Genomic DNA, 25,276 nt, shown 5'->3' with positions numbered 1-25,276 from the left:
AAATATTGTGAAATTCTGTGCTCAGTGAAATTTATTTGGGTACAGCGTCGTACGACCGTGCAATTGTCAGTTAAAGTAATGCAGTGCCAAATCGCAAAATGGCCTGGTATTTTAAAACGGAAAATCTTTTGGTCCAGAAGCGGTTAATAAAAAAAATGAGGCCCACATGTTTTCTATCACAATACAGAACCCATCTAACAGATTATCAGATTTTGTGAACATACCAAATATAGGAATTAAAAATGATTAGCATATTTTTTTATTGTTTATGGTTAAGTCCAATTCAATAAATCACACCTTAGGGGTTCGCTAAATTAAAAAAAAAAAAAAATACTATTTATGTAGCTCTGTTGAAAGACAACACAGTTAATAATATGTGTACATCTGAAATTTAAACCATTTACCTTATTTTTTATAGTCATACATCCAATTAACAGAGAGCATACAAGCACACATCTGCTACTCACCTGACTGCATCAGAATTCCCTCCTGCTTCCTCCACAGGGACCAGTTTCTATCTCTGGAAACTGCTAATAGGAATTTGTCATCGGGAGAAAATGCCATCTGAGTAACAGTCAGGTTGTGAAAAGACAAGCTTTGGATCTGTTTCCAGCTTGTGGTACTCCACAAAATAATTGCGGCATGCTCTCTTTTGGAAGCCTAAACAGGGGGGAAGAAAATGGAAAATTGGGTCAAAAAATAACAAATATGACACAAAAATACAGCAATGTTTTTATCAAACATATGTTGAAAAACATGATGAAAGATACTGTATATTCAATACGGATATTCAAGCTACACCATACTGAGCTGGTATACCAGAGGTGCCATTATTACCTTACAAGCAGAGGCAACAATTGTTCCAGCAGTGTTGCAAGCCAAAGAGAAGATTTCATATCCATGCCCATACCTAAAAATATAAGAGCAAGGTAATGTAAAAAAAAAAAGTTCAAAAAACATTCACTTTTCTAGTAAGAACACAAAAAAGCACTAACATAAATGGCATTTATGACTATCAGCACTTCATGCCCTGTTGTATTAGCAGCAATGGTTATTACCACGGCCTGTACCTCCGTCAGCAGTGTTCCCAGGGTTAACATTGCCCCCTCCTGCAGCCTGCTCATAATACACAGGAAACATTTGGGATAAAAGCCATTAAGCCCTCGTTCACACTGGTGCGTCTTTGAAATCGGTGCAATTTTGCACTGCCGATTTCATACAACAGGAGTCTATGCAAGTCGCAATGAAATCAGCACAAAATTGTGCAGGAACCTTTTTTAAAAAATGCTGCAACGCGAGTGCTAGCAATTAGGATGGTTCCATTGCTAACAATGGGGTGCGACTTGTCATGTGATTTGGAATTGTCAAACGGCATGACGAATTGCACCTGTGTAAACGGGGGCTTAGAGTCTATAGGCTTGGGTATAGTAACCAATTTGCTCACATCTCCAACAGCATTTCGTATTCCTTTGTCTGAGTTGGATATGGTCAGCTTTACAAGAGACAGCATTGACCATTTACAGTACACACAAAACTTCTTCTCTAAGAGCTAAAACTACTTGCCAAAGGTCTTTTACAAAATCTTTCTACTCTGCACAGTGTGAGTGGCACTAGAGCTACATGCAATTTCTGAGGCTCACAGATGTTGGATAATTATTTATTCTTCTATAAAAGGTTTCCGATACCAGAGCTCGTATTTTAAAGCCGTATTTCCTTTTTTATTGTTTGGATATTGGATTTTAACATTTGTACCAATAAAATAAATAATTGTTTTACATTGTTGGTGTAATTGCTGAATATATCCACTGCATTAAATCCCCTAGGAGAAAATGGTGTTGTCTTTAATTTATTCTTCTTCTTCCTGTCAACTAAGGGTTACAGCTAACTCTTGTACTGCAAAGAACAGGCATTTCACATTACATAAGGGATCCAAGCATGAATCAGATATTTACTTGTAAACTGTCATGACAATCAGAATCCTAAGTATGCCTGCCATGTTTTTCAAAAGATTTTAGTTTTGAACTGCTAAAGCTGAATTTTCAGATTTGATAATGCAAATGTTCACTGAAAACCAACAGAAATGTTTTATTTTTTATTTTTTAAGAAATGTTATCAATCATTCTGTGCAATAGGCAATTGCAATTTTAAAAAGCATTTGCAATTGGTGAAACTGTAAAACATCAACCCAAAACTGTACATGTCACAGAAATAGGTAATTAAAGCTGAATTCCAACTTTCTTTTCACTAGAACTGAATGGAATGATCAATCCCAGCATAGATCAATACCTCTGTACCATGTTGCTCAATTGTCTGCAGATCCCCTGATATTCTGGGTTTACTGGCTTTGTGCCATGTGACACTGTATATCCTGCTGATAGATTCTGTCCCTTTTTTACAGTCACTTGCATCAGCTAGAGTCTGTAACACTCCCCTATTTTAGTCTTTCAAACTCACGCTTACAGTCCAAACCTCCCTCAGTCCTGAAGAGTCCGGCCTCACAGATAACAGCATTATTCAAGAAGGAAAATCTTTATACACAGCCTGTTCTGAAAGCTAGCTGTGCTTGCTGGGTTAGGATTGAATGGATCACAATTCAAATTCAATCCTGCCCAGGTAAATAAGCCGACCATTGTGAACAGGGAGATTCCCACCCCTCAGATCCCACCCTCCCAGAGCCCTGCCCTTTGTGAATTGATTAATTTACATATGAATGAACCCCCTTCATAATAACCTACCATAGTCATCCTTCTGTGGTCTTACAGTAAGCCATTATTCTTTAGCATGCTGCAAGACCGGAATGACACAGTAGGAGGCATGACACATCTACACCTTTCACCACCCACATGAAGGCCCAGAAACACCCACAGTAACCCTAGGACCCACTCACATCAACTCCAAAAACTAGTACCTGTGACTCCCATATCCACCCTAAAGCTACAGAGGCTCAAAGGATTATGGGACATGCAGTTTTAGAACTGAAAAAGGAAGCAAACAGGAAGTCAGAGAACTTTGACATTCAGCCAGGGGAGGAGTGACATTACAGACAGCTTGTTAGTACGATGCTTCCGACAACCGACTCCGACTTTTCGGCCGAAAAAAATCTAGTGTGCAGGCTATAAAATTTTTGTCCTCCATCAAAACACGTCCGATTTTCGTGCAGTCAGTACAGATTTCGACAGGGAAAAATCTTATGAGCAAGACTGGGCATGCTCAGAGAAGAAAGAACACAAAGAAAGCAAACCAACACATGACATCACTTCTGAAGTAGAATTTTGTCGTGCGGGAAAATTCGTGTGCAGTCTAGAGCACATTCCAACCAACAGACACCACTCTGGACAAAAGAAGGACGACCGGTCAGCGGAAATTCGTTGCGTGTGTACTAGGCTTAAGTCCATAGGCACCGTCACTCTCCAGCCGTTGTTGGCTTTCTCCTGCACACAGAGGGCGCTGCTGGAGACTGGATCAGAGTGGCTTCAGAATAGGTAAGTATAGTGATTTTTTTCTTTACAGGGCTAGATAAATTAGGCTTAGAATGTGGCTGAGAGTAGGCTTAGAGTTGGTTAGATTTTGCCTTTATTTCCACAAAACGATCTTTCCCCCATTCACTAAAATGCATTTCATCAAGCAGCCCTGCACACGAATATAAAATCATCTTACATTTATTGGTTAAACTAGTTCTTGTTTTTCCACTTCCTAATTGAGTAAGGCACTGGTTATGAAGCCCTTGCCTCACAGATGTATCCTCAGAAGGCTACATCGCCAGGACCTTCCTGGGAAATTTCATCTGTAAAATCTTGCAAGACCTCTGGGGAAAGACTTTTTTCCCCCCCACAGCCGATGTGCGCTGCCCCGTGTTCCAGCAGGAAAACCCAGCATTCCAGGAAGTAAAGGGAGACGGATTCATCCACCCTCATGGAAAATGGCCACCGTAAGAAGAATGCGGTGGAAAAGAAAAATACAGTATGCAAAAAAAATAAAAATCCTGCAATTATATATAAGTATTTGTTTGTAGACTGCCATTACTAAACATTTCAGAGTCAATGAAGTTCCTCTTTAAAGCGTTTTTAAACACAAAAAAAAAAAAGTGTAACATATATATGTATATATATATATATATATATATATATATCTATAAAAATGAATCGTAAATGCCTTATCTCACAGCAGTTACATGAACTTCCTCTGCTGGCCGGCTGATGTCAGAGGGTTATCTCAGCCCCTCCCTCCGCATTCCTTACACGGGGAAGATCGAGGAGAGGAAAGTCACTGACAACAAGTTATTGCTGTGAGATAAGGCATTTACAATTAGAATTTAAAAAAAATGGACACATAGTACTGTACATCTTGATTAAAACGGAGGGGATGGCAGTGTTTTATCATCCTGCCTTTACAACACATATAATTTCTCTGATAATGGAAAAATATTACGATTTTCATGAAATCTTCCGAAAAATTAGTCTGTGTATAGACAGCCAAATGATGATTCAACAGTTATCTGCCAAGAGTGAAAGGTATAAGTGCCTTTAAGACCCGATGAACTCTTGTCTTTAATTCAAGTGGTTACTGCAAGTTACGCTGGCTGAAGCTTGAAAACAGATTCCCAACATCTCTCTGTACTTTAACTGTCGATTCTAGCAGCCAAGGTTGTTCTTATCATACTTCTACCTAGACTAAAAGTTGTAAGCAATGCATTAGGTGCCATTCTTCTGACTGAATCATGAGACACAATTTTGTTTTCTTGACCAAACTGCACAATGTGCTGGGTTGTTATTCAAAGCAAGGATTATGTATATGAACCACTAGATGCAGTCACCATAAATTATGTTTGCTTTAATATAAAGGGTTTTAATTTTAGTAAAGATACAATTCAAGTAAAACTAAAGTCAAAAAAATAAAAATCACATAAATGTTTCAAACATAAGTGATGAAGAGCCCACGTAAAATAACACATTTCCAGCATAGCTTTAGACAAGCATGTTCCTCCATACTGGTCATTGGAAGGTGCAGACTTTAGCTGTGCTGATCAGTTGCTTGATTACAGTTCCAAAAGCAGATCGGATATAATTTAATCAATTAACTATTGCATAGCTGAAGTCTACTCTAGACCATCCAGTGGACAACTCATTCCCTGAAACATGCACATCTAAAGGGTGCCCAGAGATGTGTTCCTTCACTCTGACTCAGACAGAGCAGCAGTACAGTGAATAGGGGCACCAAAAAGAACTATGGAGAATGTATTTTTGAAATACGCAGGAAGCTGATATAGCTGTTCCTATGTTGGCTATTCTTAAAGCCAGCAATATATAAACAGCAGCTGAAACTAAAAGTATGTACTGAGGATATGCACACATTTTTTAAATTAGAAAAATATGGAGAGGTTTACCTTTTACAAAAAAAAAAAAAAAAATGAATTCACATCTTTTTGCAGGCATATTTAAAAAAAAAAAAAACAACATTTAGTTACATTTTTTTTTTACTCTGCAGCCTGCAGGGCATTGCAACCTTGATCAGCAGACCATGGGTAAAATGCCTGGATCCTGCAGACTCTGTACATTGTCTGCCAGTTACCTTTGATAGGGGCAGACAGTTATTGAATGGCAGGAAAAATCAATGAACTACAAGAGCGCTCACCAGCGCCCTCGCAGTTAAGTTGAACTACAAGCCCTTAGCCACAAAGGTCAACGGTACTTGCAGTTCATTCATTCACAGAGCTCTGTGAATGAATGATACAGCCATGTGGGCGGACCTCCGTTTTCAAATTCTTACAACGGGTACAGGGAGTCCCTAAATATGGGTGGAACCTGTAACATGTTCCAAAGGTAAACTTATCCTTTAACAATACGAATACAGTGTTTTGAGTCAGCAGTTAACCGCCTGCCGACCGCCGCACGACTATTTACTGCGGCAGTCAGCCCCCTACAGGCAAAACGACGTAGGGCTACGGCGCTCGCCCTCGAGCTTCTAGGGGGCGAGCGCACGCCGCCGGAGGAGCACTCCCGCCCCCACTCGTTCACTAACATCCCCAAGCGAGTGACCGGCGGCTCCGATGTCCGCCGGTCGCTCGCGATCTCCCGCTGGAGAGGGAGACAGGCAGGCGGCTGATGTAAACAAAGCCGTCTGTCATTCTCCCTGGTGTAACTGCAGAGATCATACGATCCTGCTATGTAGGATCGTAGGTCTCTGTGGTTACATCACAAGCCATGCCCCCCCACAGTTAGAATCACACCCCTAGGGATACATTTAACCCACTGATCACCAATAAAGTTAACCCCTTCCCTGCCAGTGTCATTTTTACAGTAACAGTGCATATTTATAGCACTGATTACTGTAGTAATGTCACTGGTACCCCACTGGTAAAAGTGTCAAAAATGTCAGTCAAGGGTCCGATCTGTCCTCCGCAATGTTGCAGTCCCGCAAAAAAAAAAAAAAAAAAAAAAATCGCAGATCGCCGCCATTACTTGTAAAAAAAAAAAAAAAAAAAAATTACAAATTTTTCCCTTAGTTAGTAGACGCAATAACTTTTGCGCAAACCAATCAAAATACACTTATTGCAATTTTTTTTTACCAAACGTATGTAGCAGAAAATTGGCCTAAAATGTTAAAAAATTTTGATTTTTACTTTTTTTTGGGGAATTTCATATAAAAAAAATGTGAAAAATATTGTTATTTTTTTCAAAATTGTCGCTATTTTTTTTGTTTATAGCGCAGAAAGTAAAAATCGCACAGGTGATCAAATACTACAAAAAGAAAGCTCTGTTTGTGGGAAAAAAAGGACGTCAATTTCATTTGGGTACAGCAGTGCACGACCACGCAATTGTCCGTTAAAGTCACGCAGTGCCGAATCGCAAAATAGGCCCTGGTCTTTGAGCAGCCAAATCCTCCAGGGCTTAAGTGGTTAATTTGCAAAAAGAGGGGGACAGCGCTCAATAAATTATTTATAAAAAATATATATACTGTATATAAATTCTCAAAAAAATATAAAGTGCAATCCAATAAATATCAAATAAATAAATGCATCAATTCGTATATCATATTTCATATAATTGACCGTGCTTTGTGTCAAAAAAAGTCCATTTAAATAAAGTGACAATGCATAAATTCTTGATAAAAAACATATAAATAATCTTTGTGCAAAAAAGCAGGTGCAAAGATAAGTGCTTGAAAGTGCTCAAATGTTCAAACAGGAGTGTTTCTTTCGATCGTGATGAAAAGAGAAGAGAAGAAAATCCACCACCGGAGGTATAACTCACTTACCAGATGGCCCCTTGGGGTCTAGCATTGGTAAGTGGTATGCTGTGTATAAATCCAAACCGGATGGAATGCCGACCTTAGCTTATGTATGGATCTCTCCACTTGATCCGATCAATGAATCGCCTTTTGAAAACTCCTCAAATCATAAACTGTACAGACCGCCGCCGTTCCGGGCTGTCCAGTCACCGCACGTATACACCGACCGGCCACCTGCACCGCGGGCCGCACAACAGTTTATGATTTGAGGAGAGTTTTCAAAAGGCGATTCATTGATCGGATCAAGTGGAGAGATCCATACATAAGCTGAGGTCGGCATTCCATCCGGTTTGGATTTATACACAGCATACCACTTACCAATGCTAGACCCCAAGGGGCCATCTGGTAAGTGAGTTATACCTCCGGTGGTGGATTTTCTTCTCTTCTCCTTTCATCACGATCGAAAGAAACACTCCTGTTTGAACATTTGAGCACTTTCAAGCACTTATCTTTGCACCTGCTTTTTTGCACAAAGATTATTTATATGTTTTTTATCAAGAATTTATGCATTGTCACTTTATTTAAATGGACTTTTTTTTTTTTTTTTTTTACACAAAGCACGGTCACTTTATTGAAATATGATATACGAATTGATGCATTTATTTGATATTTATTGGATTGCACTTTATACTTTTTTGAGAATTTATATACAGTATATATATTTTTTATAAATAATTTATTGAGCGCTGTCCCCCCTCGATTTGCAAATATTCTGAAACACGAGTTGTTTTCGGACTAGCAGCTCAATAGTAATTCACTTTATATTTATTATTAATCAGTAATGAGGGTCCTAGGCACGGTCACGTGATTAAGAAATCACCTCTTGTTTTACCATTAAGTGGTTAATTATCTTTATTAATACTTAATATAGTGAAAGTAACATTAGTACTTCTTTAAGTAAAGTTATTAAGAGAGGACCCTTTCACTGGTTAGAAAACTGGAATCGTCCAAGTCATGCAGGCAGTGACATGGACACCCAAGAGAAGGACCTACTTGTGGAAATACAAGACAGAAGGTCCAGGCACTGGATGATCATGTGACCACAGGTTAAGGTAAGTGATCACTAAGGTTTGGAATGTTTTTTTTTTTTTTTACCCAGCAATCAGAGAGAGGGTGGGTAAGGGATTAATTTTAACCTGGAATTTGGCTTTTACAAGCCCTACAGGCATGGTTTCATAATACAGAGCAAACAGCAACAATGCTTTGTGGTCGATCACATACCAAAATTTAGTACATATGTACATATGTTACTGCTAACACTCTTCCATAAGTTACTGTATGTTATTAAGTCAAGGAGTATATTATATAGCTGTATAACCAACTTAGCGATAACAAAAACATCCATGATGACATACACAAGATGAGTTTGTGTTTTACTAATTTGTTTTAAAGAAACTTTGATTAGATAAAACAATTAGAGCAAAATAAAATTATTTATGGTGCAATTTGTAAGATCAATGTATACTAACAGTTAAGAAGGGTTACATGAATTATTAAATGTGAAGCACAATGCATAGCAAATAAATCAGGATCCCTTGCATATAAAGTGCCAACAATAACATTAAAAAGTAAATCAGTTGTCACAAAACAAATATATTTAGAAGGGAAAATGGTAGTAAATACAATTAAAAAGCGTGTAAAGGCTCGAGTAAGAGAACTTACAATTTTTGAACTTCAGGCCACAGTGTGTTCTGTAACAAATGATCTTCAGTTGGAGGTTCTACAAAAAAAAAAAAAATTGCACCAATCAAGCACTGACCATAGTATACAGTTTCACAATGTAAAATATAGTTCTACCATTTATGATCCATTACTCCTTGCACAAACCTACTGTATGCATTATTTATGCTCCACTTGGGGAAGTTATGGTTTTGGGATGTGGCAGGACAGTAGAATATTCTGGTTTGCAGAAAAGAAAGGGGCTGGAGCCACCTCTGGCATTTCCTGCGCCTTCGAGAAGCATCTTTAAAACATGGTCTAGTTTTTAGGGATGTCGTATTGCACTCTGGGCTAAGGAGACTCTAAAGGAAGTTGGGTCACCAACGAAACCAGTCAGATGTCTGTCTTTCTCCCATTTGATTCAGTGGTGGTGCTCTCCACGTCCTTTTATGATGGATGGACTCTTACTTTTAAACTTGATAGGAAGTCTTTATGATTTGAGTTTATGTTTGAGTAAGAGGACTACTGTATATGTCTCTACTTTAGTCACCTTATTAATAGGCTCCCAACTCTTTGGAGTGACATCTAAGGTCTTGGTGGTCTCTGTATAAGCCTGCATGTGGACATTCATACACTACTACTGACTGGCTAAATCCACCTGTATCACTAACGAAAGGTAAAGTCCACCTGAAGACTGGATGATAATGCACCAACTTTACAAGCAATGCATATAAGTTACACATCTAAGCCATGCATTTTCGGTCTCTGTAATTTCTGAAGAAATCTGCACGTGGACATTTGTATACTACTACTGACCAGTTAAATCATCTGGAGACTGGATAATGTTGCACCTACTACCATATATTGTATATTGTCTGTGGTGCCTGTGTATATTTGGACATTCTCTTCTTTGATAAATCAAAGGTTACGGTAAATCCACCATGAGATCTCTCTCATTCCAGGAGCATGTAAGTTTTTTTGGATAACAATATTAAAGCATTCATAGATTGGCTATGTCACTTGGTTTCAACCTTTTCATGTGCTAGATCCTCAGCAGTATATGAAGCTTTTACAAAGTCCGCTTGGAATATAATCTGGATAATATAATGTACCACTCTATTTTGTCCATAAACAAAGTGAATAATTCAGGACATTGTTGATTTGTAGTGATGGGCTCGGGTGTGTTCGGACAGAGCCCCCCAGGAAACCCTAACTACACACCGCCAATCATAGGCAGTGAAGCATTTCTCGACTGGCAGCTACACACGCTGCCTATGATTGATGGTGTTCAGTGCTGGCTTCTGTATATTTGATATACAATTTATTTAATTTTTTTTCAAATTTAATTTTTATTGAATTTTTATTGAATTTTTAAACAGACAAAAGTAAAGTAACAGTACAATATTAACAGTGTGGATATCCATAAAGGTGTAACGTTGGCATATGAATACAAAGGTAAGACAATTAGACAGCAACATCACACATAAAAAAAACTCTGTAGGTAATTGTGAGGTTGACATCGCTGTTAAGAAGGCACTATTGGGAGACTCGGACTGTGAAACATTAATTAAGGTATACCAAGCAACCCATGCATCACATTTTTTGTTAAATAGGTTAGACGAGGAGTGAGTCCTAGTGGCTAGGAGTTTTTCATATTGATAATGCAGTTACTTCGGAGGGGTTTGGGGAATCATTATCTTTCAAATGTCTAGCTATCACCAATTTAGCTGCCAATAACACATGTGTAACAATTGTTCTGTAGGAGGTGGGGTAGTTGTCTATGTTTATATTGCAAAAGCTGGGTTCGGTGGAGTTCGTATTCCTGTGATGTCAGCTAGAATTTGGAAAATTTTGTTCCAGTAGCTTGTGAGGCTGATACAGGACCACAGGATGTGGTAAATGTTAGTGGGTTGTCCACATGATCTCCAGCAAAGTGGAGAGTAGGAGGGGATAAACTTTGCTAATTGAACTGGGGTTTTGTACCATCTAGCTACTACTTTTTGTGATAGGTCCCAATGGTTAGTGCAATGGGATGTTATGTGGGTGGATCTGAGGGCATGTGACAATTGATGGGAAGAAAATTGTTGTGCAAGGTCGGCTTCCCACTTCAGCAGTAGGGGAGTTTTTTCGAACACATTTTTGTTTTGCATAATGTTATAGAAGAGCGATATGCCCTTTTTCCCTACCCCTGGGGCGGCATAGTATTCCCATGCATGGGCAACCACACATATGTTAGATGGGGGATGTCGGATCAGAAAGATTTTGATCTGCGTGTATGTATGAGGGAGGTTATTTGTATTTTGTTATTTGTATTCTTCAGTGAGGGTGGATAGTGGTTTAATCCCGTGGGTTGTCATGATGTCATCTAACCATAACATTCCGTGGTCAATCCATTTCTGCAGTGACAAGTATGGGATAAGTATTTCTAAAGTGGGTAAAGGAATACGGAGGGCTTTGGTGTGAGGACTCGTTTGGGATTGAATAAGTCGTTTTCGCCAGGCTGTGAGAGTAGCTTGTGTTGTAGGTGGTAGATTAGATATGTTAAGTGGTTTCCAGGCATCAGCAAATAGTAAGAGGAGAAGGGTAGGAGTATGTGCAGCTGACGTTTCAATGTGTACCCATAAGATTTCGGAGTTGTCAAGAAACCACAGTTTTGATTGTGCTAAGAGTGTCGCCGTGTAGTAGTCTTCCATAACTATATAATGTTATAAAAAACCATATAAGGTGTTTTATAGAGCATCTTGGTTTTTTCCCCTGCCACACAAAGTGTTTGATAAGGCCATTCAATTCCTTAAAATATTTCGATTTGATAGGGAGTGGTATGGTGCGGAACAAATAGAGGATTTTTGGGAGTTCCATCATCTTGAATGAGGCTATTCTGCCTATCCACGTCATTTCAAGTTTTGTCAGGCGTGTAAGATTTTGGCGTATGTCAAAAATAAGGGGTTTAAAGTTGATGTCCACTACATCCGGTAGATTAGCTGATAGTTTGATCCCCAAATAGGGGATGTTACCATCCACCCACGTATACGGAAATTGCTGTTGCAGGTGGTTTTTGGTATGGGTGTGGACCCCTAAGTCTAATATTAACGATTTATGGAACTTCACCTTGTAATAAGATATTGAGCTGAAGCGGGTAAGTATGTCATGCACAAATGGGAGGGAGATGAGGGGGTTAGTTATCACTAATATCATGTTGTCTGCGAATAAGTTCATCACATGTGACTTGCAGCGTGTACTAAGACCTTTGATGTGCAGATGAGATCTAAACGTTTCAGCAAGTGGCTCCATCATTAGGTTAAATATAGCTGGAGACAGGGGGCACCCCTGTCTCGCGCCATTAGAGATGTTAAATGGCTTAGACAGGAAGCCTGAGGTAAATACTCGTGCAGAAGGTTATGAATATAAGGCCATAATAGCAGTTACTATTTTCCCTCAAAACCCAAATTTTGTTAGTATTGCCTGCATGTAACCCCAATGTATTCTATCCAATGCTTTTTCAGCGTCGATAGAAAGGAGAAGGGTTTGCATTTTTTGGGAACGTGTTTGGTGGATTACATTGGGTATGCGCCTGGTGGCGCCTGACGCTTGTCGGCCTTTTGTGAAGCCTAGTTGGTAGGGTTTGACCAAACTAGGGATCACATCGAATAGGCGTATAGCTAGTAGTTTGGCGTAAAATGTCCGTATTCAACACAGAGATCGGGCAAAAATTGGGTGGCGTGGTTTTGATATACAATTTTTGATGCATTAATTTATACTGCAGGATATATTTATATAGGATTTAAAGAACATGTTGGTAGTATCTGGGGCTTTAGGAGGTATACCTTTGTTTTTAACTTGTGTCTGTGATCAAGGCTTGGTTGTTCGGCAAGCTGTGCCCTGAAAGATGTCTGGAGTCTCCAGCAGTCCCCAGTTAGTGGGATGGAGAAGGGCTATGGATTTGGTGCCTTGTGGAGCCTCCAGCAGTCCTCAGCTATTAGCGGGGTGGAGAAGGGTAACTAATGCAGTCCCATGAAGAGCTTAAGCTTGGCCATTGGCAAGCAAAGCGGCAGTATGGCCTAAGAGCCTAGCTTTTAGCAGGTAGCCATAAATGCCCTGGGCCTGTGCAGTGTCTTCTAGATCCAGGCATAGTCATGGGGGATGCCATGTGCAGTGATGTATACTTTTATATTGCATATTTCATGGCAGCAGTTGTGCGTTTGTCTGTTTTCCTGGCTCTAGCGTCTTTCAGCCTATGGCGGCTGGAGCACATTTGCGTTCCAAGCCTTTTCTCTCTCTTCCGGCCTGGCGTCCCTGGGTTACTCCTGGCCAGGAAATCAGCGCATGCGCACTATGGGCGGCGGTGGCGTCATTACAGTGGGGAAATTCAATCAGCGGTCATTACTGCTGATATTGGGTTTTCTCTGAAGGGCTTAAGCTTGGCCATTGGCAAGCAAAGCGGCAGTATGGCCTAAGAGCCTAGCTTTTAGAAGGTAGCCATAAATGCCTTGGGCCTGTGCAGCGTCTTCTAGATCCAGGTATAGTCGTGGAGGATGCCATGTGCAGTGATGTATACTTTTATATTGCATATTTCATGGCAGCAGTTGTGCGTTTGTCTGTTTTCCTGGCTCTAGCGTCTTTCAGCCTATGGCGGCTGGAGCACATTTGCGTTCCAAGCCTTTTCTCTCTCTTCCGGCCTGGCGTCCCTGGGTTACTCCTGGCCAGGAAATCAGCGCATGCGCACTATGGGCGGCGGTGGCGTCATTACAGTGGGGAAATTCAATCAGCGGTCATTACTGCTGATATTGGGTTTTCTCTGAAGGGCTTAAGCTTGGCCATTGGCAAGCAAAGCGGCAGTATGGCCTAAGAGCCTAGCTTTTAGAAGGTAGCCATAAATGCCTTGGGCCTGTGCAGCGTCTTCTAGATCCAGGCATAGTCGTGGAGGATGCCATGTGCAGTGATGTATACTTTTATATTGCATATTTCATGGCAGCAGTTGTGCGTTTGTCTGTTTTCCTGGCTCTAGCGTCTTTCAGCCTATGGCGGCTGGAGCACATTTGCGTTCCAAGCCTTTGCTCTCTCTTCTGGCCTGGCGTCCCTGGGTTACTCCTGGCCAGGAAATCAGCGCATGCACGCTATGGGCGGCGGTGGCGTCATTACAGTGGGGAAATTCAATCAGCGGTCAGTACTGCTGATATTGGGTTTTCTCTGTGGTCAGCTTGCAGCAGTTTTCCCTAAATTCTGTGTGCAATCATCATAGGTATATGCTCTGCATTAACACCCTTGTATGCTGCCTGTGTGTGTGATCCTGCATTGGTTCTCACCTGTGCCGGTTGGCTGTCTGTGCAGATTCCACACTACGGATGTGTCACTGCTCCCCCTCGTGGCCAGCCCTTGTGTAGCGTGTATGAGAGGGTGTGTTTAACTCTTTCCTTGGCTCTTCTTTTGGGTTTTTAACCCTTTTCGTTTTAGGTTTTTTAGTTCTAGGTCAGACTGACAATACACAGCACAAGATGATAAAGACCTCATTAGGTCACTACATCAACATTCTTCTTCCAGATTTAGTCATCATTGGTCACCGTCAAGGTCCAGGCTTCATAATAGAAGCTCTGAATTCTCATTTAGACACCACATCCACTGCCATGTCAGCCGCTCCAAGGAAGGAGCCTGCTGGGGATGCAGGACATATGTCCCAGAGGGCGAGTCTCTGTGTGAGCCGTGCTAAGCCCAGATGATAAAACCAAAAGCAAAATAGCGGCTAGTATACGGTGTAGATCACGAAATGTGAATAGGCATATGGAAATCCTCCAAACCGACGCGTTTCAGGTAGGAATACCTTTCTTTAGGGGTATGCAGATGGAGTATTATGATTTCCTAAATCGTATTAATGAAAAATAAATCCGTCACTATCATTGAAAAATATTTGTCATAATCATTTGCCTATACATAAACAAAAGAGCTCATGTCTGCATACCGGATGGATGTTCGAGGCGGCAAGATCACCGTATACAGAAAAAAGCCGTAGAGAGCAGATGGAGAAGAGAGTGTGCGGTTGGTGACAATGCCTGCAGGGTGGCGTTGCCTGCAAGAAGGCGGCAGGTGGATAAAAGCCGCTGTATCCCCTGGGAGGGTCTAACAAGGATCCCAATGGATTGGTCAAACGGTTGTCCCTTAATAAGTAGAGTAAGGGTATCTGTCAAAGATATATAATGTAAAGGGTAGTATGCGGGGGTGCCTCTACAGGCAAAAAATGGAGTTGAAGCAGTTTATTCTATACCTGTGTCTATGTCTTTAAATGGTTTCTGGTACCCTATTGAAAAGATACATTGGATGGCATAGCAATGTTAACACATATTTCAGAGACACAGTATATGTGTGGATCAAAAACCTTGGAGAGTCTGTAAAAGAAAGGAAGCTATAAGTAGGAGATGGTGGCAAGTTCTCTCAGTATCACTACTGAAAATATAAGGTCTGAAGTAGCAAAATGAGAGAAAAAATAGACTTACAAGGTGTGGCACACTACAGTGCCAAAGCTAGGCTTGTCCGTGGGTCACCGACAGCGTATGGGGATAATGGGGCAAGCCGCTGTTCATGTAGTCGGCAAGGGACACCCGCAAAATGACCAATGGGATCCCCTGCCCCTGGAACCCACGGCACCCCCCTGACAATGCGGAAGTGCGTCATGCATTCCAGGGGCGCCGGCGTGCAAAGATGACTGCCACCTTGTGGACGAAGCCCGCCGGGTGGCGGCGGGCCTACGTCCCTGGGAGGAGGCATGCAAATGGGGTGACAAACGAGTGTACGCCCCTTTGTGCGCTGGGTTAGACCACGGGGGAGAGGCAGGCCAGGCATGCCCATTAGGCAGGGATGTCACATTGCAAAGCTGATAGAAAAAGTAGCAGTTTCCATGGGGAGGCTCCAACTGACATGTGCATAGTAGCGTGGATTATGCTCCTGTCAGTTATGGCAAAGTGAGTGGGGCCTGGGCTTGCTGATCCCGCCTCTAACAGGCATAGTGATCCCTTTGAGGGAGCTTCATCTTTTCGCAAGCTGGATAGCACCGTAAGCCGGGCCACAGTTGGCAAGTTGGGTCTTGCCTAAAGAACGGCGCCTGCTAGGCCTGGAAGATGACACAGTCTAGAGACAAAGTTCAGAGCGTGAGAGGGTTACAGACCAGGTCTGGATTTTAGGAAGAGCTGGTGAAAAGGCTAGATATCCCCTCAGAAGTATGCTAAAAGCTTGACCTTCGGTATCCAAGAAGCTACTGGGTTTGAGCCTCAGTTTATTGAAACGTCAAAGCAGTCTTTTAAGGACACGGATGACCCATCAGAAGTCCTCCTCATCTCGGATTCGTTTCCATGAATTTTGCCTTACTCTGAGGTAAAATTAAGCATATACTCTTGTATTACGTAAAGTCACTGGTGTCGCAAAGTGCCAGACTGCGAGAGATTTCAGGGCATGTACTCGCCCCTCTTTATGGTCATGAAGAGGAGCAGCTTGAGGAGACCGATTTTAGACCTCACACACCTGAAACAATTTTCATCAAAAGGAGAAGTTAAGATTGGAAACATTGTCCCTGATTCATAGGGGGACCAGCCAGATGACTGGCTAGTTTCGAATAGACCTAAAAATGCTTGCTTTAATGTGTCCTTTGTATAAAACTTTTGCAAGTTCCTTTGGTTTGCCATAGGTCAAGACCATTTCCAGCTTGCTTGTCTGCTATTCGGTCTTTTAACATCACCCTGTGAGTTTTCAGGATCTTATTGGTTGTTAAAGTCTTTATTAAAGCAAGGAGAATACGCCTGCATAGTTACTTGGATGTCCTTCTCCTACTGTGCCAAGACAGAGGGCAGCTGCTAGAGCCCAGGCCTCAGGTCTTCTCTATGTTCCTCAAACTCGGCTGGCAGCAAATTCTGGAAAAGAGACACCTGGAGCCCACTCAATCTCTTGTGCGTCTCGGGGCTCAGTTCGATATAATCAAGAGGACCGTTGCTTTGCCTCTGGATCCTGATGTTCTGGAACAAAATACTCCTGGCCCTGTCTTCTTCCCACCTGCATGTCTTTCAGCGTCTAAAACGATCCACACTATGGTGTCTACAGATCCAATGATCAAGTGGACGTTTCGGAGAAGGCGGTCCCTCCGGAAAGGGTTTCTCCAGCAATAGGAGCCAGGAAGCAGAATTCAGGTCATCTACATAAGCCCCCTGGTGGCTGCAATGGAGAAATTTACAAGAACCTACATCTTAGAGGTATATGTCAAAGAGTGCAGAATATTCTAACAGACTTTCTTTCTAGAGTCCAGTTGGACAACAATGAATGGTCTCCATGTGGAGGTTTTTCAGGCTCAGATGCACTGACGGATCATTGGAAATTCAGTGGGTCCGAGTTTCTTCAAGTCCAGGTCATCCTCGGGTTTCTACGAAAACCCTGAACAGAAGTTGTGGAGGTAGTGGCAGTAATGCCTTATTGGCCGAAAAGGCCATGTTTCCCCTTACTAGCACTGTTCAGCTACAGGAACCCAGTGCCCCTTCTCATCAGGCCAGACCTTCTGTTACTGGGTGCATTTATACATCCATGTCAAGCACAGTTAGCCATTTATCCACAGGCGCTTTTGACACTAGTTAGGGTCCATATGTTCTGGTGAGTAGGGTTCCTGGAGGGGTCACAGCCACTTGGAGCTTGAGTGTTTATAAACCTGCACTGAAGCACTTTACAATTTATTGAATATCCACTTTATTGGACACTGTTTTGGATACTCACCTTATCTTTGGACACTTTTATATATTATATATAGTTGTTTTCAACTTTGGGTCACATTTGTGTATTTTTTATAGTTCATTTATGTATGCAAGCGTTGTTGTGGAACACGGCCAAGATTTAGGAGAGTGGGGTCCCTATAGGGGAGGAGTGGAGGCGGGGTTAACCTTTACATATGCTGCCACGGTGTCCATAATGAAAAGAAAATTAAGTATTTGATAGGAACTTTTCCGTTATTTTTACAGAAGTTGATGTTAGGCTCCGCGTTGGTTATTCATTTTCTTTTTTTTAACAATGCAAGGTGTGGGCTTTGAGGTCTGTGTTCAAATTTGGTCTGGTTGCTCCCCAACCCCTACATCTTTGAAACCAGGGTTACAATACACTGCCTTAATGATAGATATTAGAACGAAACAGCTATATGCATTTTGGTATAAATGGTTCTATATTATAAGGCTGCACCTACATTGTTAATTCAAAAGTTCTGGATTTACAGTTACCCCAGGAGCAAATAAGAAATAACTACATGGCTCTCCCACGTTTCCTAAATGAAGAATAAACCTCTCTTTTAAAAAAAAAATTGTTGAATTGATTTAAACTATAAATCCAGATTGGTGGTGGGTGGGGGGATGTTGCCAAGAGCGGCATGTGAGCAGACGTGTCTCACAGAGCTCCCGCCGGTATCCGTCCAAACTGATCCTTTTCCCGGCCCCACAGCCGGCTTACCCTGCAACCACTGATACCCGATAGCCTCGCGGACCCCCGACACTTATACTGCTTGTACACCGGGTGATGCGGCGCCGCAAACAGCGGGAGGAAGCCGCAATGCCAGGAATCCAAGAAGCCGCCACACCGAGCCTTTCACAGCAATCCATTAAGGGAGACAAGCCTGCAAGTTCCAGCAAAGTCAGTAAGCCGCCTAAATCTACTTCTAAGGAAGTGCAGCGTGACATGCGTTTTTTTACACAGAAATCCCCCATTCCAGCGGGGAAGGAGGTGAGTGCGGGGGCGATGCATGGATTGGGCCTAGTGGAACCCTCAGTACAAGGAGGGAGCGAGCCCATGAACACTACTATTGATACTACAGCAGTGGGGGTGCGGGATGGGGACCCTGGGGACATTGAGCAGCCCACACTAGGTGATATATTTCTGGCAATTCAAAAATGCAATGCTTCTGTGGATCATTTACAGGCCCAATTTGGTAACTTGACTGAAGCAGTCTCCTTTATACGTCAGGATCTGCAGAAGGTCAGCGAACGCACAACTGCGGCTGAAAGCAGGATACGTGACTTAGAAGATCAGTTGCATCCTTTGACCAAGGATTTTCAGGACACTGCTCGGCTGACCAGGGCTCTGGAAGCAAGGGCTGAAGACATAGAGAATCGCCTTAGGCGAAATAATGTCAGGATTGTGGGTCTCCCGGAAAAGGTGGAGGGCAGGGACCCTACGGGTTTCATTGAACTTTGGTTGACTGACATTTTTGGAAAAAATGTTTTTTCCCCTCTCTATGCAGTTGAGAGGGCTCACAGGGTCCCCTCTCCCCCCTGCAATCGGGCCGCCCCCCGCGTACTATGCTTGCACGTCTTCTTAATTACAATGATAAAGAGACTGTACTGCGTCTCGCAAGAGAACACCGTGATGTGCAATACAATGGAGTAAGAGTTTCATTTTATCCAGACTTCTCGGCGGAGGTCCAAAGGAGTAGAGCAAAGTTCTCTGCAGTTAAACAACGCTTGAGGCAAATGCAGGCGATATATGCCATGCTATATCCAGCAAAACTGAGGATTACTGCAGGGGGCCAGAGTCATTTTTTTTAAAATCCTACGGAGGCCTCTACCTGGATTGACTGCAATGATCATCATCTGCACCCTCGCCCACCTCCACCTGAGGGTGATGGTTGAATTAGGCATATCTACAATTGTGGACTAACTGACAGGCTGAAGTGGTGTATTCTCATTTTTTTTTTTTTTTTATTAGATGTACTGCTGTGGAACCATGATGGGAACTTTTACTTATTTTTTTCTATTTTTTGAGCTCAGGGGATCTGACCATTCTGCGGACCTTTGGTTCAATTAATTATATCCATTTTTCACAGACTGTTGTTTAACATCTTGTCTTCGATATGCAACTGCTAGGTATGGTAGTTAGGAAAAATGAGGCGCAGCTTGTGCTGGAGAGTTCTCCAGTTTTGATTGTTTTTGTGCTGGGTGGACTGGGCCCTGTGTTTAAGGACTTGCTTTGCAGCCCGGGGCACATTCCCCCTAGCACTTTTAAAGACATTAATTTTATGTTATGTTTATTGGCCTTGATGGCCATTACAGTTGTGAGTCCGACCAAGGCCCGCCTCGGATATTTTCCATGCATAGATGGATATGCTCCCTTTTATATACTTTGCAATTTGATGGTGACAGGATGGGACCTGTATTTCAGGCCCCATCGTTTCACTGCAAAGCTTGCATTCCAGCCACCATGACATCTTTACCAGTGGTATCATGGAATGTAAGAGGTTTGAACGACCTGCTTAAAACGCACAATGGTCTCTTCTGTGCTCCGGAGGCATTTACCGGCCATTTGTTCACTACAAGAGACTCATCTAACTGCGGATTCTCAGTCTTGCTTACACTTTGCTTGGGTAGGGTGGGAATATCATTCTACACATACCTCCTGTTCTAGGGGGGTCAGTGTGTTGATCCACAGATCCCTGGATTATCAGGAACACCACTCTAAAGAAGATGGGGAAGGGAGATATGTTTTTTTTATATTGTAAACTATATACTGTGCATTGTATATTGGCTTTCATTTATGTGCCACCACCCTTTCATAGTGGAATCCTTCGGGAGCTGGTGGCATATTTGATGAAACACCCTGAAGTCCCGTTGTATATCATCGGGGACATTAACTGTGTATGTGACAACAATTTAGACAGACACTCTGACACAGTGGGGGGCAGGGGCACGGGCCGTACGATCTTGGCTAAAATTGCTGAGGAGATGGGTTGGGTAGATCCTTGGCAACTTCGAGATCCGGCCAAAAAAGCGTTTTCATGCTTTTCCAAAACGCATATGTCGCTTTCACGTATTGACCTGTGCCTTTGCTCCACGGATGCGCTCAGATATGTCTCCAATATTAGATATGGACTGAGGAGTGTGTCAGATCACTCCCCAGTCATCTTGTACTTAGAGGTGCGACCTAGTGCTACTTTGCGGAGGGCCTCATGGAAGCTGAATGCTCTTTGGCTAAACCTGTTCCCGTCCCATGATAAAGTGAGACCTAAGCTTCAGCAGTACTGGCATGTGAATATAGGAGAAGATTTGGGTATTAGGTGGGAGGCCTTTAAGGCGTACATGAGGGGCTTATTCATAACTGAGGTTCAGTCCATTAAAGGAAGTACAGCCGCAAAGGGGGTTCAGGCCGAGCAATTAGTTGGTCGCCTGGAGGCTCGGTTTATTGTTGACCCCTCGGAGACCAACCGCGATAGCTGGGTAGCGGCGCAGGAGGCCCTCCTGCGTATTAATACTGCTGGGGCTGAAAGGAAGCAATTTTTTAATCTAGAGGTGTTTTACGAGGAGGGGGAGTGTACAGGCCGCCTTTTAGCTAAAATTGCCCACTCTAATCAGTCCTCTCCCCCTATAGGTGCTCTAAGAGGGAGCGGGGAAAAGGTGATCAGCACCCTGGATGCCGTTATGGAAGTTTTAGTATCATACTACTCTACACTGTATCAGGCTAGACAGGCCCACTCGGAGATGGATGTGCGGGAATATGTGGAGGCTATTCCATTGGTGTCCCTCTCTGAGTTGGAGAGGGAACTTTTAAATGCCCCCTTGACTCTAGAGGAATTGCAACATGCCACCTCTTTATTCCCCAATACTAAGGCCCCGGGTGAGGATGGAATCCCTATTGAAGTTTATAAGACATATTCAGAGGAGTTTTTCAGGAGGCGAAACAGACCATGTGACTGCCTCCCTCAATGCGTAAAGCTAATATTATCCTTCTTTTAAAACCAGGTAAGGATAAGCTAGATCCGGGATCATACAGACCTATATCACTGTTGCAAAGTGACATCAAAATATTAGCAAAAGTGCTGGCGTTACATTTGAATAAGGTGATTGCCTTCATTGTCCACTCGAATCAGGCCGGGTTTATGCCCCAGAAGTCTACCTCGATTAATCTTCGCAGACTTTATTTGAACCTGCAATCTCCGGTGGATAATGGCAGCGATCATGCATTGCTGTCTTTAGATACAAAAAAAGCATTTGACAGCGTGGAGTGGGATTACCTGTGGGTTGTCATGCGTAGATTTGGGTTTGGGGAAGAATATATCTCCTGGGTTCAACTTTTGTATTATTTACTGGCGGCAGCTATTAGGGAAAATGGGCGTATGTCCTCTCCATTCTCACTATATAGGGGCACTAGGCAGGGATGCCCTCTATCCCCACTATTATTTGCGGTGGCTATAGAGCCTCTTGCTGCCCTCATTAGAACTAACCAGAAGATAGTGGGTTTTAGGTACGGTACAGTGGAGGAAAAGATCCTGCTCTATGCAGATGATACCATGCTGTTATTTGGAGACACATCCCAGTCCTTGGTGGAGGCGATGTCTGTTATTACTGACTTTGGCTCTTACTCTGGCCTTTTGATTAATTGGACAAAGTCCTCATTGATGTTTATCGATGAGTCACCTGTTGGTAGGTCCTCACCCGATACGGGTATTCCCGTGTCGGAGGAGTTCCGATATTTGGGTATACAGATTACTCCTAAATTGTTAGATTTTGTAGGCCTTAATGTGACCCCCTTGTTGGTTAAACTTCGGGAAAAAGTTAGGGTTTGGTCCCGGCTTCGCATGTCGTTAGCAGGCCAGGCCAACCTAATTAAAATGATCCTTATGCCACAGTTGTGTTCTTCATAATTCCCCGGTGGTCATATCTCCGAGAGTATTTTGTATTATTAATTCTATTTTTAGGTCCCTTCTATGGTAAGAAGCCTAGGATCAAGCTGGAGTATCTCCAGCGATCGAAAGATCTTGGGGGGCTGGCACTCCCAAATCCATGGCTTTATTATTTGGCATCTCAGTTGCAGCATATAGCCAGGTCCATGGGATGTGGGAGGGGGGAGTCCGCTGCCCTACTTATGACCCATACAGTGGGCCCAGGTGGGTTGGCTGCTCTTCTGGAATCCCAAATTTACAGCAAATCTAATAAACTCTTTCCCACGTATGCTCTTATCCAGAAAATATGGAACAAAGCTCGGCAGCTTCAGCAGGTGGTAGGGTTTACTAGTTTCAGCCCAATTTGGATCAATCCCAGGTATTCTGAACGGGCCAAGGTACCCCATCGGGCTAGGTGGCAGTCGCATGGTGTTACCCTCCTGAAACAGATCATTTGCAATGGCACCCTCAGGTCCTTTGATGACCTGAGGGAATCATATCACTAACCAATATATATGAAATTTTATTATTTGCAGCTTAGGCACGCAGTTAGAGCCCAGGGAGGCGTGGATATATGGGTGCAGTCCCCCACCCGTCTTTCATTTTATGTCAGAATTGGACTCTCTTAAAGGGTTTATATCACACTGCTACTCATTGTTACTGGGTTCCTTTCTAGATCAACACCCTTTGCGTATGATTGCCGCTTGGGAGCGGGATGTTGGATCTTTTGAGGAAGAGCAGTGGGAGGAAGCTTTGCAGGCGGTATAGGCGAGTTCCTTGAATGTGGCACAAAGGCTGTCTCAGCTGTATATACTTCACAGAGCTCACTATACTCCTGCACGATTGCATAGAATGGGTAGACGTGACAATGCCCTGTGCACTAGAGGGACCATGGAGATTTGATACATCTATTGTGGAGGTGCCCGAAGCTTCATATATATTGGAGGGAGGTGCTTTGTACATTGTCGAGGGTGTTTGGAATTACATTGCAGCAGGATCCTAAACTCTGTTTGTTGGGTATTTTGGGGAAGGTACAGGTTCCTTAGATCACTAAACGGGCCATTTTGCGGGCACTGTTTCAAGCCCGGAAGTTGATCCTGAGACACGAGATCTCTCCAAACCCTCCGACGGTCGAGGAATGGATCACTCAGGTGGGAGAAACGATAAAGCTGGAGAAGTATATCCATCAACATAGGGGAAATTTGGGCAAATTCGACAAGCTGTGGGCCCCCTGGCTAGCTATGCCGGGGTTGGCACCGATGGACTTGGTATTAGATAGGCTGTGGGTGGGTAGTGGGTAAATGTAGGAGAAAACCTAAGTGAAAGAGGATGCTGATGACCAGTATGGTAGATGAGGACTGGTCGGTCTCGACACTGTGGGTTGTTATTTGATGAGGCAAAAAGGGGAGGTGTTAATTATTGCCACTATGTATAATTATTGATTGGGTGTTGGAGGGAATTGATATTTGTAATATTTGTAAGTAATGAGGGGGTGAATCGGTCTTGGACTCTGTTACTGTTATGTTTTGTATGTGAATGTTTAATAAAGTTCTTCTTGATAAAAAAAAATAAATCCAGATTGGTGGATCTGTGATATTAGATTTTAAAGGTAATGAACCCCCTGTATAATAATTTACATGCAAAACTATTTACTAGGAAGTGTTTAAATTTGTCATCTAATCTGCATGGCTGATCAACAAATATCTGTTCCCACACAGAGGGTATTTGAACAATAAAGCCTCTCTGAACAGCATGTACGGGATTCAACATGTCCTGCACCCTGCATGTAGCAATATACCCTGATAACAGCAATGTGATCCAAGTATTGGATTTCTAATCTCCTCATATGGTTTAAGTAGATCATCTCGCTGCTCTTACTGGGAGCAGATCTTTGCCCATGGGTGATAGACAAGAGCTAGAGCACTGTTTGCATGATTAAAGGAGCAGCTGTACAGAGGGAAGCATCTAAAGTTTATCCCATTCCAAGAACGAGCTGGCACATGGGTGCAAATGGTTGTTTCCTTTGTGCGCAGCTACTACAATCATTGTGTACTGATACTAAAACACTGGTGCTTGTAGTTTTACATTCACAGTGTTCAGCTAAAGGAATGCTGTTGTCTTTAATTTTACTCAATGTGTGTGGTGTGTTTGGTCCTTTGATTGTTCACTTGGTCATTGAGAGGCCCACTCACACCTCAAGTGACCCCTGACATTACAGCTGAACAGTCAGACACAGATAAAGTTAGAAAATTTTAAAGGTGGGCACATATACATATTAAATTCTAAACCTGTAAATTAATAGTAGTTTAAGCCAAAATATTCAAATACTTAATTGCATACACATTTGACTGGTTCTCAGGAGCAATGATACTCCAACATCTTACAAAAAATAATAGTAGAGGTTTAATAAAAGATTAGATAATCAAACAAAAATGAAAGTGTGCAACACTGGAGTGAAATATAATAAGATTTGGTAACTTCTCATATAATACCAACATTTTTGATTATCTATTAAAAATAAAAGGAAAAGCTTGCAAGCTCACCTGTCAGGACAAGGGGCTGAAAATAAGGCTGAGAATACTGATCAGAAACGCTACTAAATGTGTCTTCGTTTTGAACTGCAGGTCCACTTAATTCCCCTATGAAAATGTAAAAACATATTACAATTAATCG

The 25,276-nt window shown here is 42.5% G+C and overlaps 1 protein-coding gene across 1 annotated transcript in view; it reads right to left on the bottom strand.

Annotated features, from left to right (window-relative positions):
• The window catches only part of ELP2 (elongator acetyltransferase complex subunit 2), a 266,743-nt gene that overhangs the window by 31,849 nt on the left and 209,618 nt on the right, over positions 1–25,276 (bottom strand). The window contains exons 15-18 of the mRNA XM_082259224.1: positions 25,147–25,242; positions 8,950–9,007; positions 838–910; positions 468–660 (exon numbers count right to left, since the gene is read on the bottom strand). Of these exons, the coding sequence (XP_082115350.1) occupies positions 468–660; positions 838–910; positions 8,950–9,007; positions 25,147–25,242 (420 nt within the window). The remainder of the gene's footprint in view (positions 1–467; positions 661–837; positions 911–8,949; positions 9,008–25,146; positions 25,243–25,276) is intronic.

Source organism: Pelophylax lessonae, assembly GCF_965119305.1.
Source record: "Pelophylax lessonae genome assembly, chromosome: 5".
Lineage (NCBI taxonomy): Eukaryota > Metazoa > Chordata > Amphibia > Anura > Ranidae > Pelophylax > Pelophylax lessonae.
The sequence above is the reverse complement of the archived record's forward strand: the minus strand, read 5'-3'. Positions and strand labels throughout refer to the sequence as shown.